Genomic DNA, 11,508 nt, shown 5'->3' with positions numbered 1-11,508 from the left:
GACCTTAGGCAGAAGCCTGACATGAAGGCTTCTAACAATAAGGCTTTGGGGGATACGATGAGTCTGAATTAGTGCCTGTTTCTAAAGAGAGAAACAGCTCAGACAAACAGCTCAGATGATTCTGGAATGGTCTCTTCCTGGGCTCTGTCCAGGACACTTGTTAGCCCTGTGGAGTAATTGCTCTAATGAGCTCCTGGACAAGCTTTGTGTCACTTTCTCTGCTCAGTTCTGAATCTCCCTTCCTGCAGCACTAATTACACTGAGCATTTCGGGGTGGTTTAACCCACCTCGGTGCTGACACGGCACCTCTGAGGTCACTGCATTGCATCTGTGCAGAAATACAACACTGTATTTCTGTGTTTATAACCTGCACAGCGATGGGAAATGGTGACAGCTGTGGAAACAGCACAGGAAGAGCCCAGGATAGGAAGATAAATGAAATGGGGAGGACACAGTACAAGGAACAACAGAAGAGGAGCAACCTGGGGCCTGGAGTGCACAGCAGCTCAGGGGTTGTGTGGCTCATAGGAGCTTGTTCTGTCCTCTTTTAGCATGCAAATCTTGCAAAGCAAGAACAAACGAGTATCTCAAAGACAGACAGACTTGAGCTGAAGGTACCTGATGGAGAGAGGAACCCAAGGATACAAAGAGCAAGGGTGGGTGCCCCCGAGAGACACAGGCGTGATATCAGCACTCAGGCTGGTAAACAGACAATGAAATGCACTGTGACAGATCCAGCAGATGAGAGCAGGAACATGGGAATTACACCACCATCAGGAAAAATCCCTGAGGAATTAACACACCAGAGGTTTAAGGGATCAGTGATGAAATGGGAAGAAAACAAGTAGTTTTGTAAATTACCAATGCTGGAAATCAGCCACGAGTTCCAGACTGCATGGCACAGGTTATTATCTCTGATTACAGGCACAGTGCATTAGGAAAAGCAGGCCATGTTCTGGTGTGATGCATAAACTGTAATTTCTCTACAAAATTCTGTCTTATACAGTATGCAGGCAGGTACACAGTAACTATTTGTAGGGTTTAGATTTTTGTTCGTTGGCTTGTGTAACATTTGTAAGAATTACAAGATATGTAACATTTGAAAAGAATTACAAGAGATGAGCAAACTGCTGCTGTAACCCAACAGGAGATTTCTCAGCTCAGTACACTGAATAATATAATCTAAACTGCCAGTATGAGCCACATATTGAAAGTGTAATGAAATTAAGAGACTTTTTAGTAAAAGTATGACATGAAGATAAAAGAAGACAGTCTGGGGATTTGGGGCTGCCCTGCACCTTTGCCTGCCTGGCTCTGTGGCACCACTGGACAGTACCTGAGTGCAGGAAGCACCTGAACCCTCCAGGCTGTCAGGCTGTGACCTGATCCTGTGGCTCTGCAGCAGACACCACAGGCTGAAGCCTTGGTTTCCCTCCCATCCTGTGTTGTGCTCAGCTCTGTGCAGAGTGGAAATGCTGCAGTTTCTTCACCCATCACTATTCCCATCTGTCCTAAGAAATTCTCCAGGACTCTCCTCTGCTGTGATAACCTGCAGTACCACCAGAGATGCACATGCTGGAGACCTGACTGTGCTGTCAGCACCTGGCAGGTCCTGGAAGGGTCTAATACTCTTCATCAGCTGAATCAGGGGAGACTGAACTTCAGTAGGAAGAAACCTGGTTGTGTCCACCTCCATGTCCTGCTGAACTTCTCCTTCAGCACTGCAAATGCTCAGAGTCTGCAGATGTGAACACTCAGCAAGAAAGAAGCTGAAGCAGAACTCTCTTGGTCTCCGAGGTGTATTTAAGCCTGTGCTGTTACCAAACCCACTGTGGTAATTATTTCAGTTGCCTTACAGGATTTGGCTAAACATGGTGGTATAAACCAATGAGTCACTAGCCAGGAAAAAGTCGTGGTCTACATTTGAAGGATGGGAGTATGGCGCCTGGAGCCGGCTCAGTATCACATCAAAGAAGGGTTTAATAAGTGATGCCTAATGGCCATTATGCAAATTATTAATGGTAATTACAAGTGACAAGATAAAATCATATTCTAGTGTGGTTGCACAAACATCACTGAGGCAATGCTTATGAAAGCAAAGTTCTGTTGAACCAGACACACCTTTCTTGTAGTTGACACAAGAAAACATTATCAGCTTTGATAAGCAAAGCTAGGTGAACATGTGGAGCCAGGCTGGGCACAGCGACAGCCACAGCTCCCACCAGACCAGACTGTCCTGCCCACAGCACCCCTTGGGAATGTGGTATCCTCCTGCCTCCTCCATCCCTGTGCACCAATATTCACCCTTATCCCCTCTTCCTCCCCTTTCACTCTCTCTTCTCGCCCATCAAGCCCACAAGACTCAGCAGCACTGGCACTGACATGTGCGACCACTGCTGATTGTCCTGGCCAAGGGACTGTTGTGGCTTCCTGCACCTGAAACCAATTGTTTCCTCCAGTCCTACACTGAGGTTGTAAATCCTTTTGGGACACATTTATGTCTTAGACTTGCACAGTCCTTTCCCTGTGTTCTGCCCCAAGGCTGTGTCCCAAGGCTACAGGAATATAGTAATAACAAAAATGGAGATAAAGGAATCAGTTTAGTGGGGAAAAAAGCCAGTATTGAAGGGAACACAGCCTGTGCCTGTCTTGGTGCAGAGTTCCAGAGCCCTGACATGGCCATGAGGAGAGAGACAACACCACAGTTTGTTTTTAATATACAACCAGGTTAGCCAGGCACCAGCTTCTGGGTGCATTTGCTGTATCAAACACATGTTCCATGTCCCAGTGAAATTGGCAGGAGCCCAGAAAAACTCCAAAGAATGCAACTGCATCCCAAATATAAGTTCTTTGGAAGAATTGTGTGGTCATGTCTAATCTTCACTAGTAAATTGGGATTTGAGAGTCTGTGGACCATTTCAGCAGGACATGAGTGAAAGGTTGTACAGTGCTGCTGCTGTTTTGTGGAGCAAGACCTGTTTCTTCTTCCCCTCACAGAAAGAAGGAAGGAAGGCTGAAGGAAGCAGGGGTGAATGCTCCATGCCCACCCATAGAGAAATGCCCAGAATCTGCAATGTCTCCTCCTAAACCCAGCACTTTGCAAGGGAAAGAAAGGCACCCCCAACCCTGTCTCTGCAGATTGCTCTTGGGTAACTCCTGAAAACTTCCCCAGCAGAAGCGAAGCTCCAAGCAAGCATTATATTAATTTCTGTTGGCTCCAACAGCCACACCCTGTCTTCAATTATATTCCTCAAAACGACGGATGAAAGGCAGATTTGCTCCCTCTCCTCCTTTTTGTTCATGATTTTCCCGACTGTGAGTCTAGGCTGTGTGGGGAGCACAGGGGCTGTGTCTTGGGGGAGGATGGACTTGTATTTCAGGCACTGCAGTCTCAGGGAGGAATCTGAGCTCCGACAGACTTCAGCTCTGTCCTAAAGCAAGTTATTTCCCTGCACTACATGAATAATGACTATTCCTGGATGCCGCCAGCCTTGGGTAGGCGGCTTTTTATCATTTTGATCTAAGTAAAGAAATAAATTATCCCACTGGAGAGTGGAAAGCTTTAACTCATGCTGGTGTGAAGACGATCCTATCTAAACATGCTTGGGGACACTGTTCTACCACGGTGACAGCAGTCACCAATTTCCCACCAGCAAAGGTGGCTGAGAGTACGAGCATTGGTTTTCTCTGCTCTTCCTCCCAGAGGTGATGCTGCTCTCAGAGCTCCTTCAGTGTCATCCTCACTGCCAACAGGGATCTCTTACAAGTGCTCCTGTACATATAGACATCCTCAAGTCAAAGGCTGCTTTGTGACTAAGAGTTGCATGGAAATTCCACGCTGTAGGGAACAGAAGCTGTCGTCCCCCGGAGAGCGGAATTAGAGTCAGCTGGAGAAGGACAGTGGCACTGGTGGAGCCAGTTCTCCAAATTCTGCCTTGGCTGCTGCCTGCCTGGTTGGGAGGTTGTACTCCTCTGACCAGCCAGGCTGTGCTGATGCCTGCTATTGCTCCAACAAACTCCATAAGAAATGCAGAAAGCTTTTCTCCTTTTTGTTTGGTGAGCAGCACAATCTTCGTAATGGCAAAGACCTGTGGGGTTGCATCTGAGTCCAGGGATCTGGATATATGTCCTGTGGATACTCCCTTTCCTGCCATCTCTATCATCACCACAAACTGAGAAAGCATGCACAGCAATTAAAGCAATTGAAAAATAACTTCAGCAAGGTCCTTCATATGCTGCAGTTGACATCAACCTGTGTGTCACCCATACACAGGGGACACAGAAGAGGCCTGAGCTTTGCAGTGTGAGCAACTTAACTTCCTGTGTCTGCATGACTAAAGAAATTTAAGCCATAAATAGGGAACTAAATCGGTGGGGGATTTACCTCAGTGATTTTGGAAATCTCACAGTAAAACAGGTATTAGAGCTGTGCCAGGTGACCAACATCCACATCACAGTGTCTCTAGTCTGTTCTCTACTACACTCACAACTGTTCACACTTTTCAGAAGTGAGAAATTCTATTAGTTTTCCATTTTTTGTTTCACAAGCTCTACCATAGCATGTGATATAAAAATGGTTATTGGACTAAGAATAAAATAAATACAAATTAATAAAAGATAAAAGGCACTTTGATGTTATAAATACCAATGTTTCTTCTTTGTACATAATCTAGGGCAACTTTTTTCTTGACTTGTTGCAAAGTTTGCATCATACAAAAAGCTGATGACTCATAAAACACTATTTTACTTTTTGGAATAAGCTGCTGACATGTAAAGTATCTTCCTTGTGAACTAGGATTTCTAGAGGGAAACTGCCTATGGGCTATTTAATCTTGGCATAAACAGCCAGACTAGCCAGCCCCGTGGGAAGAAGAAACACCCCACAGGTGACACCCCCTTTGGAAGGTATAAATGGAGACCTGCAGCAGCCACAGCCTGCAGTCGGACTCAGTATCACGCTCTGCATCTTGCTTTGGGCTGTGGGTTGGCGCTGCAGCTGGGCCTCGCCATGAGCTGTAGTATTAAGCAGACAACTGGCTCTCTCAGGGGCAGGACCAGCGGTGGCAGCTGTGTGATTGGTGGTGGTGGTGGTGGCGGAGCACGGATCTCCTCGGTCTCCTCTGGAAGATACACGACCTGCGGGATAGGCGGGAGCCGAGGCTTTTCTGGGAGAAGCTACTGTGGTGGTGTGAATTATGGAGGAGGACTGAGCACCGGCAGTTTGGTCGGTGGAAACTATGGAGGTGGCTTAGGAGCCGCTGTCCTTGGAGGATGTCCAGGCATGGGATTCAGTGGTGGCAGCGCTCGCTTTGGCGGTGGCATGGGAGGTGGCATGGGAATGGGTCTTGGTGGAGGTGGTTTTGCTGGTGATGGCATTCTTCTTTCTGGTGACGAGAAGGTCACCATGCAAAACCTGAATGACCGCCTGGCTTCTTACCTGGACAAGGTGAGGTGCCTGGAACAAGAGAATGCCGACCTGGAGTGCAGGATCAGGGAGTGGTACGCCAAGCAGGGCCCTTTTTGTGAGCCACGGGACTACAGCTGCTATTACAAAGAAATAGAAGATCTTCAGAACCAGGTAACATCCCCTCTCAGCTGCTTGCTCCCATGCAAGGCTCTCTCTGGTGCTGGTTCATTACTCGGTCCATTATCAGGAGTAACAAATCCTTGTTGTAAAATGCTTTTTGCATTTTGTAATATCTGCAAACAGGTGTTACAACATCTGCCTGTGGAAAGCCCAGAGTGCAGAGGTAAACTGGAGGGTTTGGGCTGTTTCTGTTGCTGTTATTCATCAGACATATTGAAGGGGAAAATGTTACTTCATGGAATGCATCTGGATGGGCTTGGTAGTCTTTTTGAATTTAGTTTGTGCCACGGTGGTCAAATAGATATATGGCAAGAAAAGAACGAAAAGATAAATAAATAATGGATCATATTAATTTGCCTGAATTTATATTATTGTCATCAGTCTTGCAGAATTCCTTTTTCTTATTAGTTTACTCTTTCATGTAGAATTGGGAAATATGGGACATTTAATTAACTAAGAAAAAAGAGAAAATTTCCATAACACATTTAGAATGGGCAATTTAAAATTTCAAAACATTGGCAAAAATCTAGGATGTCAATGCACAAAGAATAAAGAGAAAAAAACCCAGGAAAGGGACTGAATAAGATAGGCTTATAATTAATTCCTGAAATAAAACTTTAAATCTCATAAGATTTAGATTTAAGAGGCTGAGGTGGGTTGTAGCAGGTGCTGGACAGTAATTACACCTCCCAGACTCTCTGCACCTGAACCATGAATTTTTTCATTTTAATGTCTTCACTGCCCTTCCCTGAACATCCCTGTGAGTGCTGCAGCTCCCATATCCCCATCCCTAATACCCAGGATTTTTAAAAAAGAGAGAGAGAAAGAGGGTCTGCACCAGGCAACAGGTGCCTTGAGCCTGAGGACATGGAGCAGACACCAGGAACAAATGTTCTTTTTCCAGATTGTCTGTGCAACCATAGACAACAACAAGATCATTCTGAACATCGATAACAGCAGGATGACAGCTGATGATTTCCGAGTGAAGTGAGTACCCGGGGCTGTCCCCTCCTCTGTCACTGCCTCAGGGCTCTCAGCCGCGCTCCTGTGACCCAGGACAGTCTGGAGGCTGTGCAGAAGAATTCTCATCCATTTTCTCTAGAGCTGCACTAATTAGGGGCAGTTCCAGGAGGGGAAGTTTGGGATGCCAAGCTGGTTTTGAGTAGAGATTAAAGGGAGCAGAAGGGACCTGCAGACTGGGAGCAGTGAGAGTTCAGCCGAGCTGCTGTTCCAGCACGTGCTGTCTTTCAGAGGGGAAGGTTTTGGTTTTTCCTGGTGGTGTCAGACACTGACTACTCTTTCTTTCTTGCTTCTTCCTTCGCAGGTACGAGACGGAGCTGGCGCTGCGCCAGAGCGTGGAGGCCGACATCAACGGGCTGCGGCAGGTGCTGGACCAGCTGACGCTGTGCAGGTCTGACCTGGAGGCACAGCTGGAGTCGCTGCGGGAGGAGCTCTGCTGCCTGAAGAAGAACCATGAGGAGGTAGGTCCTGCCCTCTCCTGTACAAAGCATCCACTCCTGTGGGATCCATCAGCTGGGCGTGCTGCTGTGGAGGGCGGTGGTTGATGGAGACCATTGTGTGGCCCAGGAGCTGTGAAGATCCATCAGAGAGGGGCTCTGCTCCCTGTGAGGGAACTTGGCTCCTTCAGTTCCTTCCTTTGTTTTAAACCTGACATGATCTGGATGGTGTTTCCAGGAAATGTGCTGTCTGAGGAAGCAATCGACAGGAGATGTGAGCGTGGAGGTCAATGCCTGCCCTGGCCCAGACCTGAGGAAGATCCTGGAGGAGATGAGGTGCCAGTACGAGACGCTGATTGAACGCAACCGCAAAGAAGTTGAGGATTGGTACGAGTGCAAGGTGAGTAAATTCCCACAGCTCTGACTTTCCCTGGCTAACACCCAGGCAATTATCCCACAGGGATTTGTAGCATGTAAAAACCACATGAAAGGCTGTAAAAACATTTAACATTGGTTCATACTGACCAAGTGACACCAGGTAGGGACACTGCCACCCTGTGTCCTCGTCATGGGCTGAAGGAAACGTTGCATGTTGGTGGGACTTAAGGTAGAAATTCTCTACAAAGCAGTAAGTGGTGAGAGGAAGTGGAAGCAGCAGTAATAGAAGAGCAAGAGGAATGACTAGCCAGGTTTACACTACTGTTAGGATGAGTTTTCACCCAAACCTTTTTTACTTCATGTCTTTTGTGTTTACTCTTTCCTTAATACTTGATCCAACTTATACTGCACATTCCCTTAAGCTCTTTATCCTGGATTGGTGATTTCAGATTGAGGAGGTGAATCGGGAGGTTATTACAAGTGGTCAGGAGGTGGAGACGTGCAACAACCAGGTGACTGAACTGAGACGCCAATTGCAAGCGCTGGAAATCGATCTCCAAGCTCAGCTCAGCCAGGTGGGTGATGAGCTGGTGCAAACCTCATCCATCTCACACAAGTCATAGCTCAATGCAGTGTTTCTCCTGCTTGTGTTTGTCTTATGTCCCATGTCTCTCCTCAGAGGGACAATCTGGAGTCCTCGCTGGCGGAGACAGAGTGTCGCTACAACAACCACCTTGCTGAGCTGCAGAGCCAGATCACCTGCGTGGAGCAGCAGCTGGCTGACCTGCGGGCAGAGATGGAGTGCCAGAACCAAGAGTACAAGATCCTGCTGGACGTTAAGTGCCGCCTGGAGCAGGAGATCCACACGTACCGCTGCCTGCTGGAGGGTGGCCAGCAGGACCTTATGTAAGTGGGCTTGAGACACACTAAAAAAATAATACAAAATACCCCTGGTCCTATTTCAACATAAGAGCAAAGTGAAGGACCTGCCAAGCTCCTTCTCCCTTATTCTGCCTGGTGTCATTGTAGTGGTGACTTGCTTCCTCCTCTGTGCCAATTGCTGCCACAAGGAGAAGGGTCACTGCAACATTTTGCTAGTTTTCTGCTGAAAAGGGGAGCAGACTGAGAGCAGCAGGGAGCTGAAAATCTGTAACTCTAGTTTATCTGTCATTTCCCTCACTAAAATGTTATTTTCCTGTCTCCTCAGTCAGCAAGGAGGAATTGGTCAGTCTTCGGGTCTAGGAGGAGGAGTTGCAAGAAGCAGTGGGATAGGAGGAGGAGGCATCATTAGGACAAGCCACACTTACACTTCATCTGCCCAGATCCCATCATGTGCAGCTGCAGAGATCCAAGGTAAGAACTGTTCCACTCTAAACATTTCCACAGTCTTCTCTGCTCTAATGAAACACTGATGGGCAGGAAGAAAGATCTTTCCCACGTAGCTTACAGGTGCTACATGAAAGTTTTATTGTGGGGCCCCTGGGAAATACAGGACAGGAGTCACAGAGGAGTGGCTGAGAGGAGAGTTTTTGGGAGCTTGGACTATGCTGGCATGCATGAGAATTGCCAAAGGGAAGAGGGACAGCAGGCAGGCAAGCCATGGAGAACATGGAGAAAAACTGACTCGAAATGTGGGACAAAGGAAAGAGAGAAAGAAAAGTACACAGAAATCAGGTGGGCAAAAAAAAACCCAAAACAGGAATCATGGGAATACTGGCAGATAACTATTGGTCCTAATTCATGGGGAAACTTCCAGCCAAACCGAAAAGGAAAGAAGGAAATATAATGACAGTTGGTCCAGGAGAATGACGTGAGCAGGAGCATTGATCTGGCATGGACCCCAATGCCATTCCTTCATCCTGATTGCTGCTGGAGTAGTGTCTGCAGCTTCCACCTTTTGGCATTTTGATGCAGCCTGTGCTGCAGCCAGTGACAGATCCATCTGCCAGGCTGGCAGGAGCCATCAGATCTTCCCAGGAAGGGGCAGTATTTATCTGAAATTCTAATTGAATTGGCTTGTGAAACGATCACGTGTAGGGAATGACAGTGTGGGAAAGAATCCATTTTTGCTATAAACACAGTAATGTTTCCTTTGATCTCTCCAGTGCCTTGCCGAAGGATTTGTGATTAAGCAGAGAAACGAGAATATCCAACAAGAGAAGCCTGAAGCAGAGCTACGGATGAAGAGAGAGAATATTTACTGCATGTGTCTGCAGAGAGCACGGAGCGTGCTCGTCTGTGTTGCTCAGCCGTGCTAAGCAATGTGTCAGAGGGATGAGCAGAGCATTGGGCCACATTCTGCTTTATTTTGCTATTTGCTTTTCAGTCTGTGTTGCTGTGTGTGGCCCAGCACCACGACTTGCTGTAGTCAGCCAGGGCTATGATCACTTATGTATCTGCTGGTGAAAAATGTCTCTAATAAAACTTTGCTTCTGCCTGATGCAATCAAGAACCTGTGTCTGAAACTGAGTTCCTTTCCAACACCAGGTGCTGATCCAAGAACAAGGGGCACCTAAACCAGTCAGGATCATCCTGCACTGGGAACAAAGCTGCTTTGCCAGCAGGAGAGAGTGGCCTTGCTGACCTGGCAGGTCTTGTCCAGCTCCTCCCTGTTGTCACAGCCTGAGGGAAGTGTTGCCCATTCCTGTGTGACACCTGCCCTGACCCCCATGGACAGGCAGGACAGGCAGAGGCCTGTGTCCTTCCCACACAGCATTGGGCTGAAAGAATTTTAGAAGAATTCTGAAAGTCAGTGATGGAACATCTCTGCTCTCATGCTCCATCCCCCAGCCTGGGGACTGTTGAGGATGAAATCTTGATGTCCACAACCGATTCAATTTCTGCTGACATGGCTTATATTCAAACCTAACCCTTTCATTTTATGGGAATCTTCACACTGGGAAAGACTAGAGGCAAAAGGTTTATCTCCTCTCTTTTCACATAGTAACTGAGTCATTTACTGGTCATCCTCTGATTGCCAAGAGTTTCAACCTGAACATCAAGAGTGGTTGAAAGATCATCTTTGTATTAAACACACCTTGTCTGGGAAGCTGCAGAGGGCAGGGTGGGAACAGAAAAAATGCAGCTTAACAGAGAATAGAATGGAAAAAAAAGCCAGGTAGGGCCTTTGGATACCTAGAGCCACCCAAATGTCACAGACAAGGCAAGTCAGTCCCTCCTTGGCCTCGACCAGCAGCTGAGCTGAGCTGCTTTTGTCCTGGTGCTGACCTGCCAGAGCAGCCGTGGGCCATGGTGAGCTGGCAGAGTCACTCTGGGTTTGGAGAATTGGCAGTTCAAAGTATTATGAGGGTGTTTTGAAGATTAAATTGTTGGTCCAGAAAGCCAAGCAGGTGGTTTTGACAGTGGTGTGGCTGTTACAGAGTCACATTCACCTGTGAGATGACCCAGTAAAGCAAATTTCCTGGTCGTTCCTTTTCCATCAAAGGCTGGAGGTTATGGAACAGCCAGACTCAGGGCAGGAGGAGAACAGCTACAAAGACAAAACCACTTCAGGGCTGGACATACAGTATAGTGTGGCACACTTTCCTATTGCCAGCTCTTTTATAGAGTTTCTCTGATGATACAGAAATAGATTTAACATGGTAACAAGTGCCTGAAGAAGTCCAAAAACTAATGTTTCAGGGAGCAGGTGAAAGGTGCCCTTCTCCTGCTGTGAGAGACCATAGAGAGAAGACATCTCAGAGATATTTCTTTATTTCATCTACCAGATACTAAACCATGGGTCAGACAATGCAAAATTTCAACACCTGCAATGATTCAGAGGAGTGGCCAAAGGTAAAAGTTTTTAACCAAGATTAAATTAAGCCTTATTTAAAGTTCAGTTCCAGCGCTACAGGAAGTCACAGACTTGATGCAGAATTTTTTTCAGTAGACATGTATGGCCAGCACTTCACAAGAAATCAAAAGAGATACAAATTGTGGCTATAATGGCAAATTTCCTTATGTTTGATTCCAGTGGATATCCTAGTTGTTCTCAGGGCTCTGGCTGAGAAGTTGAAATGAAAATCTTTCCCTTTCCATTCCCATTGTGTCCTCCTGCCTTGTTCAGTGCACAGACAGTGAGAT

The 11,508-nt window shown here is 46.9% G+C and overlaps 1 protein-coding gene and 1 long non-coding RNA gene across 4 annotated transcripts in view; one reads left to right on the top strand and one right to left on the bottom strand.

Moving 5' to 3' along the window:
* Positions 1–11,508, bottom strand: part of LOC148221082 (uncharacterized) — a 154,777-nt gene that overhangs the window by 28,000 nt on the left and 115,269 nt on the right. The gene's annotated exons all lie outside the window — the stretch shown is intronic.
* On the top strand, positions 5,009–9,853 carry LOC106858664 (keratin, type I cytoskeletal 19-like). Its single transcript, XM_014885444.2, has 8 exons — positions 5,009–5,578; positions 6,492–6,574; positions 6,912–7,068; positions 7,283–7,444; positions 7,872–7,997; positions 8,102–8,328; positions 8,630–8,775; positions 9,528–9,853. Exons 1-8 carry the CDS (start codon positions 5,009–5,011, stop codon positions 9,551–9,553), a joined length of 1,497 nt encoding a protein of 498 aa, XP_014740930.1. The 3' UTR covers positions 9,554–9,853.

This window comes from Sturnus vulgaris, chromosome 27, assembly GCF_052056855.1.
Source record: "Sturnus vulgaris isolate bStuVul1 chromosome 27, bStuVul1.hap1, whole genome shotgun sequence".
NCBI classification, from domain to species: Eukaryota; Metazoa; Chordata; class Aves; order Passeriformes; family Sturnidae; genus Sturnus; species Sturnus vulgaris.
The sequence above is the reverse complement of the archived record's forward strand: the minus strand, read 5'-3'. Positions and strand labels throughout refer to the sequence as shown.

Bases quoted from the DNA above. Each gene is read 5' to 3' on its own strand.
- LOC106858664 (XM_014885444.2), top strand. From the start codon at position 5,009: ATGAGCTGTAGTATTAAGCAGACAACTGGCTCTCTCAGGGGCAGGACC. The intron at 7,998-8,101 runs GTGGGTGATGAG...GTCTCTCCTCAG, and splicing joins TCCAAGCTCAGCTCAGCCAG to AGGGACAATCTGGAGTCCTC. The intron at 8,776-9,527 runs GTAAGAACTGTT...TGATCTCTCCAG, and splicing joins TGCAGCTGCAGAGATCCAAG to TGCCTTGCCGAAGGATTTGT.